At 42.0% G+C, this 25,444-nt stretch overlaps 1 protein-coding gene across 5 annotated transcripts in view; it reads left to right on the top strand.

Annotated features, from left to right (window-relative positions):
- The window catches only part of ptprfa (protein tyrosine phosphatase receptor type Fa), a 180,697-nt gene that overhangs the window by 63,681 nt on the left and 91,572 nt on the right, over window positions 1–25,444 (top strand). For 3 of the 5 annotated variants that reach the window (XM_076141575.1, XM_076141574.1, XM_076141573.1), the window contains exons 9-10: window positions 1,007–1,200; window positions 18,847–18,964. The exons of 1 other annotated variant lie outside the window; for it this stretch is intronic. In XM_076141575.1, coding sequence (XP_075997690.1) covers window positions 1,007–1,200; window positions 18,847–18,964 — 312 coding nt within the window. Of the gene's footprint in view, window positions 1–1,006; window positions 1,201–1,801; window positions 1,807–18,846; window positions 18,965–25,444 lie in introns of all 5 variants that reach the window. One more of the 5 variants, XM_076141577.1, reaches the window with a different exon arrangement.

Genomic DNA, 25,444 nt, shown 5'->3' with positions numbered 1-25,444 from the left:
GAATCCAGGTTGCATGCTGTGTGGGAAACCAGAAAGCCTAGAACGCGCTGTCATCTTGCCATTTAAGCCTCGCCAATGGCAAGTTCAGATGGAGGCATGACAAGATACTAGCTGAGCTGGCCACAGGTCTGGAGGAGCAGAGAAGGACAATTGGATTTGTTAAAGCAGGGGAAAGCTCCAGTGGGACATCTGCTGGCACAGGGATTCTGGCAACAGCCGGTAACTGGGATATAAGAGTTATCGTCAAGAATCAACTTAAGTTTCTCAACTCTCAGACCATATATGGTTCTATGGTCCAGAGCCACCAAACAAACAGTGCTCGTCAAGCTGACCTTGCACTGCTTGTCACTTTGGAGCACCCTGTCAAGACTTGGGGACAGAGGCTCCATCAGAAGAAGTCTTGTGGCAAATATCACTAGGCAAACAGAGGCAGCTTCCAGGTGGCTGTGGCTTAAGGACCATAGAAGCGCTAGAATAAACCATTCAGCAGAAAGGAGACATCATTGAGCGGTGTGGTTGTGAAGCCCAAGGGGTCGAGGAAGCGTCCCCAGAAGTGTACCGGAGGTATTGTTGGCTGAAATCAATAAAATACCAGTGAAAGGGTTGTCCACCTGACACATAGAATGCACCAAAGGCCCACAAGGCTTGGTCAATTTGACTTGTGCAGGTGCGTGTGCTGGCGATCATTCTCCTGTTGGAGGCATGCACTACCTTGCTCTTATGATCTTATGAGATGATAGCAAGGAACTTATCGCTTTACAGACCACTTCAGTTTTCAAGCAGTTATAGGCACAGATTCAGAGCCTAATTCCTGCCACAGTTAAATTGATTTAGGTTTTTGATTGAGGTACAATCCTTCAAGCAGCATTTAGACAAACTTCACAGATTTTTGCGTACACATCTGGAATCCATGATGGCACATTGGGGGCAGTAATAATTTGAGAGTGCAAAAAAATAAAACTATTCTCAAAAGGTTCTGAGCTGTGCGCTTTCTGTCATGTTGCAGTGCATGGAGCTCCGCCCCGGATGGTGGAGGCTGATGCCTTGAACTCCACTGCCCTTAGAGTGACCTGGAAACCTCCTTTGTCTGTCAAGCAACACGGTCAGATCAGAGGGTACCAGCTGGTCTACTCCAGACTGGAGAATGGCGAGCCTCACGGCCAGCCCATCATCGTGGACATCTCCCTCCCAGAAGCCCAGGTACCATCACAGTCTCTTACCTGAGGGTTCTTCTAAATAAAAGGGCCTGAGGGTTGCAGGTTTTAATCCCAGGAATGAAAGGTGTGGTTGGAGAAATATTTTTCTCTGCTGTTAAATAGATGTTATTTCATTTTAGTTTTCATTTTAGTTTCAATGTTTGTTTTATTTGTATTTTTATTCCAGGCTGCAGTGGTGAGAAGCAGTCACACCTGTGAATCATAGAATAGAATACTGAGATATTCTTTCACGTGAATGCAAGAGCGTATGTCAGATACTGTTCAAGGCAAGGCGAGGCAATTTTATTTATATATCACATTTCAGAAGCAAGGCAATTCAAAGTGCTTTGCAATAAAATAAAATAATAGCATCAGGAAAAGAAAATGACATTTAAATGCAATTAAAAACAGAAAAATGTGAAATGTGTTTTCTGGGAGTTTGTTCCAGGTGTGCGGCGCATAAAAACTGGACACTTCTTACTTTTGACTCTGGGGACAGAAAGCAGACCCTAACCTCACAATCTGAGAGGTCTGGATGGTTCATAATCTAGCAGAAGTTCAGACATGTATTTTGGCCCTAAACCATTCAGTGATTTATAAACCAGCAGTAGTATTTTGAAATCAATTCTTTGGCGGACAGGAAGCCAGTGTAAGGACCTCAGAACAGGAGTGATGTGATCCACTTTCTTGGTCTTAGTGAGGACTCGAGCAACAGCGTTCCGGATCAGCTGCAGCTGTCTGATGGACTTTTTAGATAGACCTGTAAAGACCCTGTTACAGTAGTCTCGTCTTCTGAAGATAAATGCATGGATGATTTTTTCTTAATCCTGCTGAGACATAAATCCTTTAATCCTTGATATATTCTTAAAGTGATAGTAGGCTGACTTTGTAACTGTCTTAATGTGGCTGTTGAAATTGAGGTCTGAGTCCACCAAGGTTTCTGGCTGGTCTGCAGTCATTACTGATTGAAGCTGGGCGCTGACTTTTAATCGCTTCTCCTCAGTTTTGTATTTATTTAATTAAAGAAAATGTACACATCCAGTCATTGATCTGTTTAATGCATTTACTTGCTTGTATTGGACCATAGTCTTCTGGTGACATGGCTATGTAAATTTGTGTGTCATCAGCATAATTATGGTATGGTCGTTTTTCCATAATCTGAGCCAGTGGAAGTATGTAGATGTTTAACAATAGAGGCCCCAGAATGGATCCTTGGGGAACTCCGCACGTTATATTTGTCTGTTCAGACTTGTAGTTGCCTATCGATACAAAGTAGTCCCTTTCCTTTAAATATGATTTAAACCAGCTTAGTACTGTGCCAGAAAGTCCTATCCAGTTTTCTAGTCGGCCTAGTAATGTGTTGTGGTCGACCAGGTCAAATGCAGCACTGAGATCAAGAAATACCAATACTGAAATTCTGCCACTGTCTGCATTTAAGTGGATGTCGTTGAATACCTTAACAAGAGCAGTCTCAGTGCTGTGGTGTGCTCGAAAACCTGACTGGAAGACATTGAAACAATTGTTTAGTGCCAGGAAGTTGTTCACCTGTTGAAATTATTTTACTTATGAATCAGAGGTTCAATATGGGCCTACAATTGTTCATCAACGACATGTCTAGATTATTCTTTTTTAAGAGTGGCTTGATGACTTCAGTCTTCAGGGTCTGTGGGAAGACACCTGACGGAAGAGATGCATTAACAATTTGTAGAAGGTCTGGGGCCATGCAGTTTGAGACATTTTTGAAAAAGCCTGTTGGTAGAATATCCAGGCAGCAGCAGGAGGATTTCAGATGTTTTATAATGTCCTTCAGGTTTCATGGTATATTGGATAAAATTGTGTCATGGTATTAGAGTTGATTTTAGGTGGACACAAAGGTGTTGTGACGTTCACGAACGAACCAAATCTTTTGAACGGTTCATTAACATGAACGATGGGAACCGAGTCGCGATTGGTTGGGAGCCGTTCTTTTTTCCCTCTCTCCCTCAGTTCACACTCACCAATCGTTCACACACAGACAGATGCTCACACAAGCTCCTCCTTGCTCCTCCACTGAGTGTGACGGAGAGAGCATGGGGAGGAGCGCATATTGCATGAGTTGTGCACGCTCCCTTCAAGTGAGTGCCTCAGTAAAAAAAAATAAATAAATTGCGTCGGAATCGGCAGACTGAGAGAGCATGGGGAGGAGCTTATTTCATATGCAAATGTCGCATGAGTTGTGCACGCTCGTTCACGTGGGTGCCTCAGTGAAGGAGCAAAGAAAAGAAAAAAAAAAGAGTTGGCAGTGAGTTCAGTCAACAGCAGCCTGAAGGAGGGGGAGGACCGTCCGTCATCATTCTGCAAATGAGCCAAAGAAAAAGGAGCAGCATTTGGATGCACTTTTCGCTTGAGGAAGACAGTAAGGCTAAGTGCAACATTTGCAAGAAGATAGTTTCATTTAAGTCTGGCTCCACAAACAATTTGCACAGGCATTGTAAAACTCAACACCCCACTGTTAAAATCTAAGAGGTGAGGAGAGAGCGTGACTCTGACGATGAAGTGGAGAGTGCCAGTACTTCTGCCTCCACATCAGGCAGACGTCATACCAGTGCCACAGTCACTCAAGCCACAGCTACAGCAGCAGCAGCCTCTGTAACCACTGGACCCACATCTTTGCCTGGCCAGGCACCTGGTAAAACAATTCCTGCTGCTACTACAAAATCTAAACTACTGTCTCTCAGTCATTACTTCACAGCTCCTGTCACCCCATTGAGACAGGGGAAGATAGATGAAGAGCTGGCAAAGATGATAGCCACTGACTTCCAGCCATTTAAATTGTGGAAGACAGAGGTTTTAAAAACTTCTGTTATGCTCTCAACCCCTCCTACATTCCTCCATGTCGGAGGGTACTGACCCAGAAAGTGTCAGATATGTATGAGAGAGAAGCAGCATCACTCAGGAGAAGGCTGTCCAAAGTGTCAGCAGTTTGCCTAACAACTGACTGTTGGACGTCAAGGACTACAACCTCATTCATGTCTGTAACATGCCACTTCATTGAAGATTTTCACATGTCCTCCTGCCTCCTGGACTGCTTTGAATTTAATGAGCGGCACACAGCAGACAACTTGACAAACAAGCTCCTCAGTGTTGCAGCAGAGTGGGAGGTTGACATGAAAGTGGTGTGCTGCTTAACAGACAATGCTGCAAACATCACAAAGGCCATTCACATAACAGGATGGACCCACCTCCCGTGCCTGGCACACACCATAAATCTTGTGGTAAGAGATGCCCTCAAAGGTCCACAACCCATCATCAATACAGTTAAGGAGGCAGTGGAATACTTCCAAAGAAGCACAGTGGGAGCACAAAAACTGAAGGAAACACAGCTCCAAATGAAGATGGACGAACTACGACCCAAACAGGACTGTGTCACAAGATGGAACTCAACATATTTCATGTTGCAGAGTTTCCTCACCAACAAGAACCCCATTGTCTCCACCCTGGCTGTCACCAATGCACCTGTTCACCCTTTATCTCCTGAAGAATGGACTACAATGCAGGAGATATGCACCCTCTTGAAGCCATTTGAAGAGGTCACTGTGGAACTCAGTGCAGAAAGGTATGTAGTTCAACTGGTCAGCGGTAGTTTTCTCTAGCATGCATCCAAATTAGCTGATACTAAATTATGAATATTTGATACAGAAAAGATACTGTGTAATACATCATAGTATTTATTATTGTTGGTACAACTTTATAATTGTATCGTTATAATAACATTTATCTTTTTTCTCACTAGCTACGTGACTGCCTCCAAAGTAATACTGCTGGCCAGGGGACTGCAGAGAGCCACGGCTGATTTCCAGAGGAGGGCAACAACACAGGCAGCAAAAGACATGGTCAACTCGCTTTTTCTGGCATGTCAGCTAGATTCCATAGAATGGAATCCAACCACATCCTTGCGGATGCTGCTGCGCTTGACCCAAGACTCAAAAGGATGGCATTCATGGATGGCAGAACTGCAGACGAGGCTTTTCAAAGAGTATCAACTGCAGCAGCAAGAATCGCAATTAGCAGCAGCGAACCCATCCAGCAACCGGTCAAAGAGGAAGGAGCAGGCAGTGCTGCTCCGGAATCAGTTGTTTGGAGCTATTTCCATGAGGAAGTAAGGATGGCAAAAATTCATCAAAATGTTTACTCTAAATCTAGGATGACATCAGTCTAAAATCACAATCTCATAATAAAATTGTTTTATCTCCCACCTCGATGAGCAGGTAGCTGGAACAGTGGCAACTCGGAACCCCAAAGCAGACACTGTCATGGAGGTGCATAGAGGAGCCTCTTGTTCGAAAAAATGAAGATCCTCTCAAGTGGTGGGAAAGGCGGGTGCCTGTGTACCCCAGGCTTAGCAAATTCATGGCTAAGAAGCTTTGCGTTGTGGCCACATCAGTTCCATCTGAGAGAATTTTCTCTAAAACTGGACAAATAGTCACAGAGAGGAGAAGTCGCCTCAAGCCTGCAAAAGTGAGATCTATTGTCTTTCTCAATGCAAATTTGCTGAAGGACAAGAAGTAGAGGCCATAAAGCATGGAACTGCTTTATTATTCTGGGAATAGGCTACTATTCACCCAAGGACAGTTCAGGAGTCCTCCTCAGGGTTTAGCTCTATTTTTTTTTTTTTTTTTACAAAGCAACTATATGCACCTCAGGACAGTTCACTAGTCCATTGTAATCCTGTTTGTGTTATTAGTACTAGTGGGCTGTATGCACATTTTTTTCTCTAATTTATTGTAGTTTTATCTATTTTTCTAATTTACAGCACCTTTAATCTTTATTATAAGCCTTTATTATATAATTCTATTTATTGTTTTGAGTTTTTCTGTATTGTTAATAATGTTCTTGTGTGGAAATGTTGCACTAAAAGCTTTTGCATGGAACCTCATTGTAGCCTGCTTTGTTTTTTATTGTGTATTTATAAGTGTTTAGGTGTTGCATGAATAACATAAGTCAAAGTAGTTTTACACACATACACACACATTATACAAAGGGTAAATAGTGTTCTCACTGTCAACTCAGAGGGATATGGCAGTGGAATATTTACAATGAATCCATATCAGACTTTAAAATCTTGTCCACACATGTCAAATGAAGCTATAATCAATATTTCAGAATAATTCAAACTCAAATATTGGTGGGAAATCTGAGTTCGAAATTATTCTGATCCAAATCTCAGCCCATCATTCCTACCTGTGATTATTTCCAGGATAAAATGAAATAACCCCAGGCTGGCTTCTTAAAAGTGAATAAATATAAAAATGAGCCAAATGAGCCAGTCTTTTGAATGGCTCTTTGAAATGAACAGATCCCAAAGATCCGGCTCCCTCCAAAGAGCCATTAATCCTATCTCTAAAGGCAACACATGTCTTGTACCTGATATGGAGGCACTGACTGCTTGTCTAATTTTCTGGATTTTGAAGTGAAGAAGGAGGCAAATTCATTGCAGGCACTGGTGGATAAAAGTTCAGTGGCTACTGAGACAGGAGGATTTGTTAGTCTGTCCACAGTAGCAAAGAGTGCACGTGCACTATTATTGTTTCCGGCGATGATGTCAGAGAAGAAGGACTTCCTTGCATTTCTCAGTTCCAGGTTATAAGCGTAAAGTCTCTCTTTATAGATTTCATAATGAACCTGGAGATTTGTTTTTCGACACTCTTTTTTCCATTCTGACCAGTGTGGCATTTCTCCATGGAGATCTTTTCTTACCAGAGAGAGTCTTTACCTTAATGGGTGCAATAGCATCGATAACATTTGTAATTTTGAGTTAAAGTTATCTACAAGCTCATTCACTGAAATCCAAGGGGTGTGGAAGAAAAATTCTGGATAAATATTTCACTGGTGTTTTCGGTGATTACCTCTGTTTGAATTTTTCAGCGTTTGATATGCTTTGACAGCCATTCATCTGCTTCTGACCCTTTGGGTCTTGTGTGTTCTAGTAGCTAAATGGTTAAAAATATTAATTGACTCCTCAGTAGCAGTGGCAATCAGCAGTATTAGAAGTGATACTTCAGGATTTAAAAGCGAGCCTATTAAGTGTATAATAACCATTGTAAAAGGATAACATATGACTCCTCTGCTTTCTCTGACACTCAGTGTATTCTATGTTGGCTTAAAAATAATACAAAGTAAAATAAGATATTGGGAAGTCTCCATGAGCATGGCAGCTTCAAATCAATATGAAAAGGTACACAAGGTCAGACTTCATTGTTCAGGGATTGGTAAGGTGAGTCCATGCCAGTTAGGGTCAGTAATATGTGTATTTTTAGGTAATTTTTTCCCTGACTATTTCAGTCATTCTTGTTGATAATACTCTGCATAACATCTGTAGGACTGTATTCATATTACCACACAGGTACGTATTACCATATAGGTAACGTATTTGACTGCTTCGACCATGAGGTTTCAGCATATAGAATGCGTATATGTGAACCTATGGAAGCAGAGAGAAAGAAGCACAAGTTAAAGCGGAAGACTTCATCTCTGTTGTAGGTGCAGCAGGTTATGATGAAATATCGCTATCTAAAATAATAATTAACAATACATTAATATAAATTAAAGTCCTCCCGGCACCTCTTTCTACAAGGGTAAAAAAAAAAAGAGGGGGGGGGGGGGGGGGGGGGGGGGGTAATAAATCCAGGCCTGAGGATTAAAATAATCAAATAAAGGGGAATATAGTAATATAATTACTGTTGGGTTAAGACACCCAGAGATCAGTCTACTGGAGGGAGAGGTGAGGTCTTTATGTGGCAGAGGATGGATCAAACAACATTCAGGCAATGCAAGACTGGACACTTCTTGTTACTAAACAACAAGGTTTATTAAAGTTAATAGTAATAACTTGTGGTCACAACCATGAATATATCCATCCACCCTCCTTCACTTATCCGGGGTTGGGCCGTTGAGGCAACAGGCTAAGCAGGGCATTCCAGGTGTCCCTCTTATACGGACACATCTCCTACTTTGGTCGTACAAGGATAGGATGGCCCATAACAATTAACCCCCACAGGATTCCCTGGGGGACATGGTCATAAGCATTCTCCAAGTCCACAAAACACATATAGACTAGATTGGCAAACGCCCAGGACCCCTGCAGCAACCCGCCATGGTAAAGAGCTGGTCCACTGTTCTACGGCCAGGACAGAATCCACATTGTTTTTCCTGAATCCGAGGTTCGGCAATCTGTCGGAGCCTCCTTTCCAGCACCCTACAATAGACTTTCCCGAGCAGGCTGAGAAGTGTGATTCAACGATAATTGGAGCACACTTTTGATCTGGTTTTTAAAAATAGGAACCACCACCCCGGTCTGCCAATCCATAGACACTGTCCCCAACCTCGATGCGACACTGAAAAGTTTAGTCAGCCAAGACAGCCACAATGTCCGAAGCCTTCAGAATCTCAGGGCAGATCTCATCCACACCCGGCGTCTTGTCGCTGAGAAGCTTCTTAACTACCTCAGCAACCTCTGCCGAGGATATGGATGAAAATTCCCCAGAGTTTTAGACTCTGCCTCCTCCACGGAGGACATGTTGGTTGGTTTCAGGGGCTCCTTGAAGTGCTCTTTCCACCACCCTACAACCTCCTCAGTTGGGGCCAGCAGTTCTCCTCCCCTGCTAAATACAACATGGGTCTAGCCCTGCTTTCCCTTCCTGAGTCACCGAGCGTGTGCCAGAACCTCTTAGAGGCCAACCAAAAGTCCTTCTCCATAACTCCTCCCACTCCCAGGTTTTTGCGTTAGTGAGTGCTGAAGCTGCAGCCCTCCTGGTGTCCCTGTACCTGTCACCTGCTTCAGAAGACCACAGGCCAACCAAGCCCGAAAGGCCTCCTTCTTTTGCCTGACGGCCTCTTTTACCGCTGTAGGTGCAATTAGTTTCCTATCAAATGTCGCTGTGTTGTGTTGTGATGTGTGTTATAAAAATAAAAATTATTACTTAAACAAAATCAAAGTCCTCGGGGAACCACCCCTTTTTACAAGGGGAAATGGTGGTGGATAATTGATCCTCTAGGATTGTACATAAATTGTGGCTATTTCAATCATCAATTAAACTGATCCAAATTAAAGGGGAGAAATTAAGGAACGGGTTATGCACTCAAAATCAGTCTACAAGGGGTGAGGTAGAGGTAGAGCAGTGTTTTTCAACCTTTTTTGAGCCAAGGCACCTTTTTTATGTTAAAAAAAACCTGAGGCACACCACCAAAACTGAGGAGGGACGGTAGGGCAGGCGCGTGCTTCGAAATTTGCGCTGCAATTGAACGCAACACGTCTGTTGAGGGGGGGTGCGCGCTTCGAAATTTGCCCTGTTGTCAGACAGTTTTCGGGTCACTGGATCGGCTCGCGGACTAATCAATTGAAGTTGGATAATTTCCCACGGCACACCTGACGATCTCTCACGGCACACTAGTGTGCAGCGGAACACCAGTTGAAAAACACTGTGGTAGAGGATGGATTGAACAACATTCAAAACAAACAAAACCAGACACTTCTTGTTAGGACATAACAAGGTTTATTAAACTCACAATAACTTATAGTCACAGCCATCAATATAATAAACAACAATAATAGGATCAATAAAGGGGGTTTCAATAACAACATCTTTGTATCTGTCTCTTCTCTCTGAGCATGGCCTCGGGGCAGAGCTATGACATATACAGAATAGATGAGAACTGAGTATTAGAGTTGAGACTGGTGTGTTGCAGACTAGATAGAATAGAGGAAGGATAATTCCCAGTGACAGGAGAGATACAGATAGAAATAGCAGCGTAGTGGAAATTAAAGTACATGTTTAATGCTGTTTCAAATAATGATGGAATAACAACGCACTGATTTAGAATTTGAACTTGATGCTGTAGCTAGGTGATGCTCTGACAGGATGCTTTGACAGGACGATCAAAATATACAAAAAATAAGACTGTCATGGATCACTAGCAGAGTTGGAAAGCCTGGAATGTTCAGAAGGCTGAAGAAGAAAACTGGGAGTGCTCCGCACATGTCATGGCATGGGTTTCCATTGCTGAGCAGCTGCATGCAAACCATACATCAAAAAGCACAATACCAAGCGTCAGATGGAGTAGTTTAAAGCATGCCATCACTTGACTCTGGAGTAGTTCAAACGTTCAAATCTGGCAGTCTGATGGACAAGTCTGGGTTTGGCAAATGACAGGAGAACATTACCTGCCTGACTGCAATGCTAATTGGGTTGTTTTTCTGGGGTTGGCATAGGCCCCTTAGTTCCAGTGAAGGGAAATCTTAATGGGAACAGTTTGAAGAAAGCCCTTTTCTGTTGCATGACAGGAGCATAACGCCCCAGTGCCCAAAGCAAGGTCCATAAATGCATTGTTGGGTGAGTTTGGTGTAGAAGAACTTGACCTCACTGACCTCAACCGAGATTCGGAGCCAGGCTCTGTCCTCCAAAATCACTGTCTGACGTCACAAACGTTCTTCAGGGTTAATAGGCAAAAGTCCAACAGACAACCACCAAAATCTTGTAAAAAGCCTTCCAAGAAGAGTGGCCCCCCTTGAGTGTGGGGTACATGAATCAGCTGTTTTTCTGCTTTTGTGTCGGCTCTGTGGCTCCTGAGCTGTCTCTACAATAGATGGCTGCTTTCCCAGAGAGACACCAGGGTGCTCCACCGCCAGGACTCTGTGGATCCCTCTGCCACCCCCCCATCCCATCTTCCATGGCAGACCCCTCCCCACCACCACATTTCCACCCTGCCATTCTTCTCATCCCCAACTAACCTCCCACTATCTGCTTTGCAAAGTTGGCCGCCCTGCAAGATCCTCAATTTACCCAGCTACCTGCAAGAACTGCTGCTCCAGGAGAGAGACTCTCAACAGTATGACTGCACTGTACTGTGCTTTATCAGTCTCTTCATCTCTTTAGCTCTCTCTCTGCCCGCCTCGCTCTCCCTCATCTCTGTCTTGCATGCATTTTCCTAATGCATGACTTTTTGTGCATACTGCCTCACATGCCTGATTTGTACCTCTGTTTATCCCACTGGAAGTTCCTATTGCACACCCAGCCATTCGTGGAGAGAGAATCTCTTTTGGAATTGCCTCTCCCGAGTTTTCTTCCCTTTTTCCTCATCTTCCTGGAGAGCTTTGGGCGGGGTCGGGTATTTTCCTGATGTTGTGGGTCTGTAAAGCCCTTTGAGACATTGTATGTGAAATTGGGCTATACAAATAAAACTGACTTGACTTGAGTGGAAGCTGTTATCGCTGCAAAGGGGGGGACCAACTCCATATAAATGCCTATGTATTAAGAATGTGATGTTATTAAAGCGCCTGTTGGTGTAATGCTTAGCTGGCCCAATACTTTCGTCCATGGTGCTTCTTCAGAACTGAACTAACCCTAACCCGTTTGGATGAGAGGTAAAACGTTTTCAAGCCTTTACCAGCAAGTCCAGTAGCCTAAGATTTAATTTTATTTGGATACCATGACCTGGCTGACTGAGAATCACATAGTGTATGTTACATATGTAAACGGTTCAAAATTGACTTACCTCAGTTGGAGTCCTTCTTTCATTTGCTTTCAGTAATAATATAGAGGATTTTGCATTAATCACTCTGTATCCTGAAATATGCCAAATAATTTAAGCTGTGACAAGGCCATAATTGTGATATTTAAATTTGACATGAATTCGATAGTCAATATAATACATAATATATATCATATTATGTATGCATACAAGGATGTTCTGTGTTTAATAGGCCCAGCCGCTATTCCACAAAATTGCGGGTTTAAACACTGTAGCTGTGAGAGGTTGAATTGATTGTAAATAATAGATGCGAGAGTGGTCAACCTTGCCAGCAACCTTTACTAATTTTGTTTGGTTTTGAGGTATTTGTTAAGATTTCCACTATCAAATTTGGATATAGTTCCTGAACCCCTAGCTATTTCCACACCTTTCTGAAACAGCAAATAGATGCCTAATGATAGAAGTGCTGTATCTGATATTTCTTTGTCAGTGTAAAAAGTATTCAGCACCCCCAGTAGCCTTGCCTTCTTATCATGATATTTGTCATTTTTGTAGATGTTTTGCTAAAAGTTTACACATCATTTTAGGAATTTAATAACTATCAAATATCATATTTTACCTTTCTTTGGCAGTAAACTAATTAAAGCATTGTTCATCGAGGGTGGGAGGCTGCCATTCTAAAGTGCCTCTTGAAACATTTACAGAAGTGGTAATAACAGTGGTATTCTTGTACAGATCAATTGAAAGGCCATACTGCCCTCTTTCCTGATTTCAAGTTACTAATTGCTTGCACAATTTCTTCTATGTTCACGTCTATATCTATCTGCTTGAATGCTTGGATTGGGTGATGCTACAGATCTCTGTCTTTCTGTTCCTATAAGCATACTGCATCATTTGCGGTCACCAACTGTCTCAGCGTTGTAGCTGCTCTGAACTTTCTTAATTCTACAATTATTCAAGTTAATTTTATATCATTGCCACTGCATCTAGGCACACACTAGTTTGGCTTAAACGCTCTTATCGCTTTTCTTGTTTTAAGTGACTTCTCGCAAAAATCCCCCTAACCGTTTGCTACTTTGGCTCTCTAGCTAGCCAAACTCCTTATTCCTCAGCGATGGCCTCTCTCTCTCCTCTTTTGCTGTCTCTTGCTCGTGCCACATGTTAGGTCATTAGCACAGCTCCGCACCATGGAATCTCAAACAATAGCTATAATAGTAAGCCAGCCCCCTGTAGCCGGTGCAAGCCAACCTAGCATAGGTCCTACTCCCCTGGTAGTTCCTGAGCAGCCCGGAAACAAGGGCCCACCAAACGGTTCATGTTTCAAACAGGTTCTCCCCTCTCAGTGACACACCCCCTGCGAAACAAACTCTGATCATTGGAAGCTCAATAGTCAGAAATGTGAAGGTAGGGACACCAGCAACCATAGTCAAATGTATCCCTGGGACCAGAGTGGGCAACATAGTATACCTTAAACTGCTGGCTAAGGCTAATAAGGTAAGGTAAATATGGTACGATTATAATTCATGCCGGCTTGAATGACATCCGATAACACCAATCAGAGATCAGCTCTAAATCATATCTAAAATGAATGTTGAGTCGGTGTGCACATTTGTAAAAACAATGTTGGACTCTTTAGTTTTCTCTGGCCCCCTCCTCAATCTGACCGTTGATGATACATATAGGCGCATGTCATCATTCAACTGCTGGCTGTCCAGGTGGTGTCCAGAAAACAATGTGGACTATATACTGTAGATAACTGGTAGACTTTCTAGGGAAGACCTGGTCTGATTGGGGGGACAGAATACATTCCACTTTGGATGGAGCTGCTTGCATATAAATATTCTGGTCGGTCACACACTGCTGTGGGATGGCATTCCACTCCTCAACCAGTCTCTGATAAACCCCGCTCTGTAGGGGTGAGCATTGTCATCTTGGTGGATGGAGTTCGGTCCCAGACTGTGGAGATATGGGATTGACACAGATTCTCATCTCGATATCAGCAGTGTGTGACCAGGCTGGTGACCAGCATGAGAAGGAGGTGCCAGGCTGTTGTGGCTATGGTTCTTCCACACGCTACTGAGGCTCCTGACTGTTTGTCAATAGCAACAGCAGAATAAGCTGTTTGGCATCGGCAGAGAAGATTTGGCAAATTTTTCATGAGCGCAACCCAGATACTCAGCTGTGCTGCTCATCCCACAAATGCATGTTCCTTACAAATGGGGAACCATTTAAAAGGGGACTAAACAGGCTAAAAAGAACCGCCTTTCTGCAGAGCTGCTCAGAGCCTTCTACCAATGCTGTATAGAAAGCGTTCTAACATACTGTCTGACAGCTTGTTATGCAAACTGCACTGAGGCAGATCGCCAAAAACTCAAAAGGACTGTTAAAACAGCAGGAAAAATAATTGGACTTCCCCTGCCCTCTCTGGAGGACATTTTTAAGACTCGTTGTCTCCGCAGGGCCAACACCATCCTGAAAGATGCATCCAACCCTTGTAACTTCCTGTTCTGTCTGTTACCCTCTGGAAGGCGATACAGACCACTGAACACGCGCACCACCAGAAAACAGCTTCTTTGTAAGGGGCATAAGTGAGCTAAACAAAATCAATCATTAGGCAAATTAGTACCCCAAAAGTCAATTGCAATATTAGGAAATATTGGGACACATTGGGACATATTGGGCATCTTCAGCTATGATGTCACGTGATGTTGTGATGTCATGTGATGTCATATGTCATATGTGATGTCATGTGATGTCATGATGTCATATGGGATGTCAGAGACATGTCATATGAACATCGTGAGCCATTGGGACATCTTGAGCTGTGGGACTACTCATGTTGTAATGTATAAATGGAACTGTGTGTTGTTTATTTATTGTTATTTATTATTTATAGTTTATTGCTGTTATTTATTACTGTTCAAAGATTCAGGCACAGCACAAATGCATTTCGTTGTATTATCATATACAATTAAAGCTATTCTATTCTATTCTTTTTCTATTTCCAACGGTATAAAATGTATTGCCAAGAAGCATTGTTACAACAGAGAAATAATCTACCAAACACAAATTTCTGAACTTTTGGTTCAATGTTTATTATTTTCTGTTGTATACAGTCTGGTTTGCACTTTATTCCATTTTCTTTTATTATCTAATACTTTTCACAAATTGCACTAAATTCAATTCAATTTCAATATGCTGCTGTTGTTGTCGCATCATAAAGAATTTCAATGTACAGTATGACCCTGAGTTTTAGTGTGCATATGATAAATACACTTGAAACTGAAACTTAACCCTTGGATGCATGAACGACCAGTACCTACACTCTTCCATGAGTGGGGTCAAAATGACCCCAATTAGAATTAATGTGTTTTTGCAATGAATTTAAAAAATATCTTTAATTTTGGTTAAAGGTGATTATATTTATTATATTTGGGTCAACAAAAGACTGATTTTACATTTAACATGCTTATTTATAACTTTTTATAACATTTTTTCACAAGAAATAACATCAAAAATCTTCAAAATTATTGTTAGTATGTCCATCTGTCTGGAGAACAAAAAAGAGAATGAACATACATAAGACCAGAACACTGTCCACTCACATGTGCCCACACAAACGTCTTTTCTCTATTCACTGTGTGCAGTTGTCACAAACTATTTGCTTTTGGCTGTGACCATTGTACACTGGGGTACTGCATTTCCAACAGCAATTGGTGGCTTTGCGATCTATGTTTCTTGGACACATCTGGCACCTCTTTCTCTTCTGTTGGCCCTCTGTGCTTCTCTCCTGTTGCTGGTTTGCAGCTTTTGTCACTCCACACCTTCCCATTGCTTCAGTGATGTAGGTTGGTAGGTTCGGGGTACCTTCCAGTCGACTTTTCATGTGAGGAGTCACAAGCTCCTTTGAGAGCTCTGTGAGGAAATGTCGCCGTGCGTTGGTGATACCTGTGGAAAATTCAGGGTGCTGAGCCCTGAAAAATGAGTAGGCGTTTAGAGTGGCTATATCAATCATGTTGTACCACAGCACCATGGGCCACCTCTGTGTCATGGAGTTGATAAATGAAGATAATACTTGTATGCTGCTGTGTCAAACTGACCTCCTGGTGGTGAGACTGCAGGCATCAGATATGTAAGTGGGACAGAAAATGTATCCTGACAGTCACAGTTGGTAAGAATCAAAGGTTCCCAAAGCAAACCCTTGAGATTCTGTAGGAAATGCTTGGGGTCATTTTTGACCCTGCTTATGAAAACTGGGGTAATGACAAAAAAAAACTGCAATTTCTTAAAATGTATAAAAACATTCAAATGGCCTCAAGTCACAAACATGTTTTATGAGGAATACCTGGAATATGGAAGTGTAAAAACTTTTAATTTCAGAGATTTTGAAGATAACAACCCTCGGGGTCATTTTTGACCCCACTTATGCATCTAAGGGTTTTAAAGCTCTATTTATCAATGATCTAATTTCAGACTACCATATTGGTGCTTGTCCTATTAGATGTTAGTGCTGCATTTGACACCATTGAGACGGCATTCTATTACAGAACATCTGGCATTAGAGGAACTGTATTAAACTTTAGTCATATTTGTCAGATCAATTTCAGTTTGTTCATGTTAATAATGAATCTTCCATACATACTCAAGTTAGACACGCCGTTCTTCAAGGTTCAGTGCCTGGACAAATACTATTCAATCTACTTCCTTTAGGTACAATTATTTGGAAACACGGCATAAATGTTCACTGCAATGCGGATGACCCCCAGTTTTACCTGTCAATGAAGCCTAGTCAATTAAATAAACTCTTTGAGGCCAAAAAGACCTGAATGTCCTGTAATTTTCTCCTATTTAACTCCAACCAAATTGAGCTTATTGTGCTTGGCTTGAAACACCTTAAAAACATATTATCTAATGAGATAGACACTATGGATGACATTGCCTTGGCCTCCAGTGCCACTGTGAGGAATCTAGGCGTCACCTTTGATCAGGACTTGTCATTAAACTCCCAAATAAACCAAATTTCAAGGACTCTATTCTTTACCTTACGCAACCTTGCACAAATCAGGCACATTTTATCACAGAATGATCGGAACAAACTTGTCCACGGCTGTCTCAAGACTATTCAGTTAGTCCAGAATGCAGCTACTTGTGTACTGACCAAAACTAGGAAAATAAATCATATTTCTCCCATTTTAGCTTCGCTGCACTGACTTCCAGTAAAGTCCTGAATAGAATTTTAAAAAGTTCTACATTAAAGAGCTTATAGTAGAGGTGTGGAGTTTTAACTCATTACTGTCATTACTGCTGGCAGATAACACATTCTGCGACACTATCTCTGATTCCATTGATGACTTTCTTTTTAAAAACGACTCTACTTTATACTCATTGCTCTGGGAGTCACTGAAAGCAGTCCTTAGAGGTCAAATTATGTTATACTCCTCTCTCTCCAGTAAAAAACACAACAACAAGGTTAAAAAACTCTCTGCTGCCATCACCTCCAACAGTGCACATTGGATCCCTCCCCAGAACTTTTCAAGTAACTAATCTCCACCAAGGATACGAAGCGGAAGACCAACACTGAGGCTGTATACAGGAAGGTGATGAGCAGACTATTTTTCCTGAGGAAGCTTTCAATGTGTGCTGCAAAATGTTGGAAATTTGTAGCCACTGTTGTAGCCACTGCACTTTATCGTGCTGTTGTCTGCTGGGGGAGCAGGATCGGAGTCAGGGACACCAGCAGACTTAATAAACTTATTAGGAAGGCTGGCTCTGTAATTGGCTGCAAACCAGCTACTTTTGGGACTGTGATGGAGAAGAGGTCACTAGACAAACCTTCTCTAAGTAACTGATTTAGCTTCGCTTAAAGGACCGATACAGGAAATCCTTCCTGCCTGCTGCTACTCCTCACCAGTGTCTGATAGAGATCACTCTGCCCCATAGTCTTTGTTTAGGTCACATCAACTCTTTCTGCCCTTTAATCAATATTTTGCATATTTACTACTTCATTTTATTCAACATGACTGTGTTTTTATTTACTACTGTGTGTGTTGTGATTTCATTTATTCTAGTGTGTTTTAATGTAATGCTGCTGTGACAGAATAATTTCCTAGTTTGGGATCACCAAAGTCTATCCATCCATCCATCCACCCATCCATCCATCCATCCATAATAGAAATAGTCTTTGTGAAACTTCAATATCAAGAGGAAAACAAAGTACTGAAAATGTAGTTCAGTTAGTAGATTCACTATTTGTAGTGATGTTTTTAAGGAAAAGGTGTACTGGATTGTATGCTTAAGTTAACTCATGCTCACACAAAATGATTTTACTGTTACTGATTTAATACCTCCCTTTTTCAGAATTTTTTTTCACATTTTTTGCTGAAATTACAGTTCAGATGAACAATCGGATGACATCAACCTTTCCACTTAAAGAGACTTGAGACTGTTGTAGGTTTTTCAAATCGGTCATCATCTTCATTATTGTCAACACCCAGTAAGGAAAAGGAGGATTTGGTGTTGATGTGTTGTTGGTCCCGTAAGATTTAAAACAATTTAAAGTTATGTTGATGTTATGTTATGTTTTTTTTACACCAATTATTTATGGAGTTACTGAAATGTCCACTTAAGTGGACATTGTGCATCTGAGGAACAGAAACAGAAAACGTGTGTATTTAACAAATCAATGAATAAAATGATAATTTTTTTGATATAAACATTACAACATACATAAATTATAATTAATTTATTCTAATAAAATCTGAAAACATTTATTTATATCCTAAAAAGTTACTGTAGATGAAACATTTTCAAGAAGAAAAATTCTTGCATGAATTGTAGTCACTGACGCGCAATGTCCACTAACGCGGACTACACTCTAGTGGACATTGTGCATGAAATGGTTAATTTTGTAAATTATTTATTTTTAAAATATGGTTAATTATTTTGGAAATGTTGCATTTGCTTGAGTTGCCTAATGTTTCTGAGTGGCACACATTCTGCTGTCTGGAGCTGAATACTGTTGCTTTCCCCTTCTTGTCTTTATTTCCCTTTTTATGACTCATGAGGTTAAGAGGTTCAACTTTTCCCTGTTAAGACTAATACTCTCTCTCTCTACTATCTCTTTCTCTCTCTCATACACGACCAGGAAGCCATCATAACTGGTTTGCTTCCAGAGACCACCTACTCTGTGACTGTGGCTGCATACACTACCAAAGGGGATGGTGCCCGCAGCAAGGCCAAGGTGGTCACCACAACTGGTGCAGGTGTGTTTCAATAATGCCAGTTGAACCGTTCAACTTACTTAACAATCCTCCCTCTATGCTTATTTCTTGAAAACACTGAAGATGACAAATTACACAACTGAGTGCACACATGACTTATTACTTATTATTATCACGAAGGAGAAAGGGATAGAAGATAAGGAAGATGGAACATCTGAAATTGATACTCACGAAAATCCCTGTGAGAATAATTTCAAGTGACGTATTATTTAGGAGGTCTCAGTCTTCTGTGGCAGTCTCAGTCTTCTGAGGAATTTTGAATGGCTCCAAGACTGTGACAGGATGTGTCTCAAAAACAATTCAAATTTAAAAGAGCCCAAACATTATTTTAGCTCATGGGATTTTTGTCTCGGATAAGAAAAAATTCTCTGGGTCTAAAAACAAATACATTTATAAAATCATCTACTTTGAATGTGGCGTTTCTGCACATAAAATGTTGTGAATTAACCATGTAAAAAAGATTTATTTTGATTATTTGACAAAAACAGAATAAAAAAAACTCCCTTCATGCAAGATTAAAGCTTTTAATCAATTTATGAGGCAAAGCCGTGTAGGTGAAACAAAGAAAGTTCTGTATTTATTTGCACCTGTTGGGGAACCACCTAGCAATGAGTACATTCATTGATTAATTTAGGTGGAAATTAACCAAACCCAATTCTATTCAATAAAGACAATACAATCAAATCAATCTCACATCAGAGGAACTGAACTCTGTCACATTGACCCAGCAAGGACAGTTCCTGCTTGCATTGCGGGTAAAACCAGATGATCCAGCTGATTTTCACCACTGATCTGGCATCCATCAGAGTGACATGTCAGTTCGAGATCTCAGAGGGTCTGTAAGGGTTCTTGAAAGTCGATGTGGATCATGCTATGAGTTGCAGATGTAACTAACATATTCAACGTAATAAGTAGAAAAATAATTTCCCTGGCCAAAACAACTTCAAGTTACGAAGTGCGAACAAAATTAAAAATAAAGTTTACTTTCATCTCAGCTTAAATTGTGGTGCACAGCTAGTCAAAAAGAAAAATATGTAAATGAAAAACGTAAAATTTAGGTAATTAGTAGAGTACAAATTGTAAAAGTGCTCGAAGACATAAAAGAAGACATAAAGAACAAAACCAAGAAACTAAAGAAAACTGAAAAAAGAACTGAGAAAGAACAAAAATGTACAAAGCTTAAAACTGAGCCAAGCAGAGAGTCTCGGCTGAGAGGCTGGACTCAAGACTTTTGACGGCATAACCATTGCTCTGCCTTCAGTCATTTGTCTTGTCACTATTTAATTAGCAATCGTTACTGATCACTATAATAATCGGATCTTGCATATCAAAACCCACCCACACCTATTGAAACTTTGAAACATTTAATGAATGAATGAACATGAATACAGACAATGAAATGAATGTGAAATGAAGGAAGCATTCCTATGAACACTTATTTTGACGTTTGATATCTAAATTAAATATAGGATCTATGGTAACCTACATTTGCTAACTGGATTATTCTCAATGTTATGTAAAATTCTAATTGTAGGAGACCCCATGTTACATTATCTAAAAAACCAACAAAAGAAATAATTATGGTTTCATTTTCTACACGGTGAGCAAAACTAACTTAAATCCTTAAATGGAGGAACTGGTAATTTTAACATAATCTTCACAGACACGTTTCTAAGAAAGCAATTGGTGACTTGGACTGAGCTACCGAAATGCGATAATGGACATAAATATCCTTGCCATAATAAAAGTGTCAAACTCATCTCTGCACAGTCCATCTGAACTTTCACCTCCATCATGCCAACAGTCCTGGATTTAAGGTACCGTTGCAGACATATTACCAATCAAGAATAATCTGGATTCCAAAATAATTTCCCCTTTTGGGAAAGACTACAATATTGGACAAAGTGATCTCACCAAATTATTTCAATAAAACTACAGTTGTGTCTTCATATTGTCATTTTGTTCCATACACACATAGCCTAATCCTGCCCCTAGAGATGTCCAAGTTTTTAACAAATGGTTAAAGGGTGTTAGCATCTTGTAAAGCATGTTACTCAGGAAATCATGCTCATAAACAATATTCCAATTCTCAAGTTTCCACGACAAAGAATGGCCAAAATATGACTTTGTGAACGAATTTATGTGAAAACCTGAGAAGAGCAAAACTAACCCGTTGGAGACGTTTCATGTAATACCATGTGCTCTCCATTGCATCCTTCACTTATTAACTTTTGTATATTCCTATGTCGATACATTGGTTTGTGTTGCAATGGATTGTTTATAGAAGGTGATCTAATAGACAATTATTATAGTTTTAACCTTTTAACATTGATAATAGTCCAGGTAGTAAATTAATGTTAACACTGATCCTATCATTAATTCAGACATACAGTATAAAGTCAAAGTAATTTTTATTGGAATGCTGCTTTTATATCACCTGTCTGGATTCATGTACATTCATTTCTTCATTTGAATGTGTTTAAAAATTCAGCCAATAGTGTATTTTGGTGGAATTTTGAAATTCAAGATCTGAACATACAGCATTTGCAAAAACCTGTGTTCTTAGAAAGTTGTCCTCTCACCACCGTGGGCGAATCATCAGCTCTCTCTCCCTCTCTGTGTGTGTCACGCTCACTCCCTGGCGATGATTCCAGCTCAATGTCAGATTTGTTGAGCGATGTCGGTAAAACATTCATTTCGGAACTGGTCTGAGAGCCAGAAATTTTCAGGATTCCAAAATTATTTCCCTTTTTGGGTAGCGACTATGAAACAGGACAAAGGACTGCAATATTCCCTAAGCCCAGCCTATCACATGTCATGGTGTGAAAGCAGATAAAATGAGGAGACTCTCCTCTGAGCTCAGTTGTTGTTTGTTGTTGCCTTCTCCTTTATTTTAGTTTTTTCCTTGTCTTAGTTTTGTTTCTGTGTACCACTTTTCCAGTCTTCAGGTTAGTTTTCCTAGTCTTAGTCTTACTGCAACTGGGATGTTAACATGTGTGATTCAATCCTTGAACAGTTGCAAAATCAAGGTTAAAGGTCGTTTGACGGTGGATAGACTAATGGGGCCAACGAGAGAATGACTCTTAGATCTGAGTCTGCTCAAATATGACTTTTGCAATTGGTGGTGCACGTGGGTGGTGTCCACCTTGCTGTGTGCGATGATCTCAGGTTTTTCAGATATGTGCAGTGTGCTATGATCTCATGGTTAGGGACAAGGTTAAGATAAACTTAACAAATGGTAGTTCAAAGGCAAACAAAACAAACACGTAATTGAACCAAAACTCTCAGCCTCTATCTTCTTGACAACCTAACAAATAAACTCCTTCTCTCTCCCTGCCTCTCAGCTTTCTGCTCTCTTTATACTGTGTTCACCTCTTGCTGATTGTCCCTCCCTGGAACAATCAGCTCAACCATGTTCAGCTGGGCAGCGACCTTTGTTCCTAATCTCCGGCTGGGGAATGGGTTTTGTAGTTCTTGCTGCAGCCACCAGGAGGGGATGTATCGTCCATCTATGACCCGGCCTCTGATGACATCACATTTCCACCTTCCCTGGCTTGAGGCTCCTGCCAAGGTGCCAGCAGCCCATAGGACGTCTCTTCGTGAAAGGGCATCCGCATTTCCATGTTTCCTTCCTGCCCTGTGAATGACAGAGAAGTTAAAGGCTTGGAGACTTAGGAACAACCTCGTCACTCGACTGTTTGTTTCTCTGTTTCTCGACATCCATTGCAGAGGTGCGTGGTCTGTGAGTAGGGTGAATCTACGCCCCATGAGATAGCGTATGAATAGCGAAGGGTTTCAAGGGCCCACTTAATGGCCAGACATTCTTTCTCCAACGTAAAGTATCTCTTCTCGTGGGGCAACAGCTTTCGGCTACAGTAGAGAATGGGGTGCTCTTCACCCTTCTGTACCTGGGAGAGCACTGCCCCAAGGCCCACCTCCAAGGCGTCTGCCTGAACCACAAACTCTTTGTTGAAGTCTGGAACCGTCAAAACTGGGTGGTACACAAGGCCTTTTTCAAGCTGGTAAAGGCCTCCTCTGCCCTCTGTGACCATTTTACCATTCGAGGATGCCTCTTAGTTGTCAGGTCTGTAAGGGGGCCGACAAGGTCTGAAAAGTTAGGAACAAAATGTCTATAATAGTTAACAAAGCCTACAAAAGATTTCACCTGTCTCTGTGATACAGGGCGTGACCAGTCTTGGATGGCCTTCAATTTAGCATCCTGAGGTTTGATGAGTCCACGGCCTATTGTGTATCCAAGGTACTTGGTTTCACAGTAGGCCAGCCTGCACTTGCGAGGATTGGCTGTGAGACCAGCTGCACAAAGGGCATCCAGTACCCTCTGTACCAGGGGCAGACGACTTTCCCAATCGGTGCTATGTATTACTATGTCATCCAAATAGGCTGCAGCGTGTTCTCTGTGTGGCCGCAGGACCCGGTCCATCAGCCGCTGAAAGGTGGCAGGGGCTCCATGCAGACCGAATGACAACTTGGTGTACTGGTACAGCCCCTCACTCATTGCAAAGGCTGTTTTTTCTCTGGAAGCCAGGGTTGTGAGGTCAAGGGTCGTGATGAAGCGGGCTCTTCCCAGACCGTGTATTAGCTCATCTACCAGGGGCATTGGGTAAGCGTCGAACTTTGACACTTCATTGAGTTTTCTAAAGTCATTGCAGAATCGAGGCGACCCATCAGGTTTGGGGACGAGTACAATAAGGCTTGCCCAGGTACTATGCGACTCTTCAATGACTCCAAGCTCAAGCATCTTTTTAATTTCCTCTCGAAGTGTTTCTTTACGGGCCTCTGGCACTCTATAGGGTCGCTGATTGACAATCTCACCAGGCTTGGTGCTGATTTCATGTACAGCGAGATGTGTAGTGCCTGGTTGGACTGAGAACACATCCTGGTCGACGAGCTCCATGCACTCTTGGCGTTGCTGGGGAGACAGTTCCGGGCCCACCCAAACATCTTCTCTTGGTGGTGCTCCTGAGTCTTTTGGGGCAAACTCCTTAATAGAACCTCTGCAGCATGCCACTTCTTCAACAGGTTCACGTGATAAGTCTGTTCTGGCTTTCTCCTTCCTGGTTGCCTTACCTTGTTGTTCACTTCTCCCACTCTTTTAATGACTTCATATGGCCCTTGCCAAGTGGCCAAAAACTTTCACTCAACAGTGGGTACCAGTACCAGCACCCGGTCCCCTGGCTGGAACTCTCTGTGCTGTGGAGGGCGGTTGTAGGATGCTTGCTGTTCTTTTTGAGCTTTTTCATATGTTCCCTGACAATGGGGTAAATGGTAGCCACCCTGTCCTTCATGGCCTCCACATGTTCAATCACACTGCGATGAGGACACGGCTGGTTCTCCCAAGCCTCTTTAGCCAGGTCCAGGAGCCCCCTGGGTTTGTGAGAATACAGGAGCTCAAAGGGTGAGAAGCCTGTTGAAGCTTGGGGGACCTCCCTCACGGCAAACATCAGGTACGGGAGGAGCTGGTCCCAGTTGCGCCCATCATTTTCAATTGACCTCCTTAACATGGCTTTAAGGGTCTTGTTGAACCTCTCTACCAGTCTGTCTGTTTGCGGGTGGTATACTGAAGTTCTGAGGTGCTTGATCCTTAGGAGCGTGCACAGGCCCTTATTGACGAGACATGAAGGGGGTCCCCTGATCTGTTAGTATTTCTTTCAGGATCCCCACTCTACTGCACAGGAGGAACAGCTCTTTGGATATATGCTGGGCTCTGGCTTTTCTGAGGGGTATAGCCTCAGGATAACGGGTAGTATAGTCTACTAGGACCAAAATATATTGATGGGTAGGGGGCCCACAATATATAATCCAATCCTTTCAAATCGGACCTTGATGATAGGGAGCGAGATCAGGGGATTTCTAAATGAGGGCCGGGGGGCGGTGAGCTGGCATTCTGGATAGCTTTGGCAATAAAAAAATTTCTTTGTGGATGCCTGGTCAAAAGAACTGCTGTAAGATTTTACCTCTTGTCTTTTCCACTCCTAGATGAGCCCCAAGCAGGTGTGTATGGGCCAGTTGTAACACTGTGGGGCGGAGGGATTTGGGCACTAACAACTGCCCTGTTGCCTCATCCTGCACTTTTATCATCTGGTACAGTAGTCCATTCTTCACAGCAAAATGAGGGTAACATAAATAATTTCCCTGCCTTTGGTCTACACCCTCTGTGGCTGATACCCCTCTTTGCTTCGTAGGGTAGGGCTCGTAGATATCGGTCCACAACCATGGCTTCAACTATTGCAGCTGCAGAGTTTTTCTCAGGATCAAGCCATTTTTTCCTGAGGTGAATCAGCTCATGCATCTGGGCCCGAGGGGTTTGGTCATTTCTGAAGAGCCCAATTATGGAAACGTTGAGCCCTTCCAAACTTGGTAAGCCCGATCCTGCTCAATATTTCCTCCTTTAGGACATCATAATTATTGGCAACCGTTGTGTCCAGGTCTTAAAAAGCTCTC

Source organism: Genypterus blacodes, unplaced genomic scaffold (assembly GCF_046128005.1).
Source record: "Genypterus blacodes isolate CSIRO-AG114 ecotype Tasmania unplaced genomic scaffold, CSIRO-AGI_Gbla_v1 ptg000019l_1, whole genome shotgun sequence".
Classification (NCBI taxonomy): Eukaryota; Metazoa; Chordata; class Actinopteri; order Ophidiiformes; family Ophidiidae; genus Genypterus; species Genypterus blacodes.
Note: the sequence above shows the minus strand (reverse complement) of the source record. Positions and strands in the feature narration are given on the sequence as shown.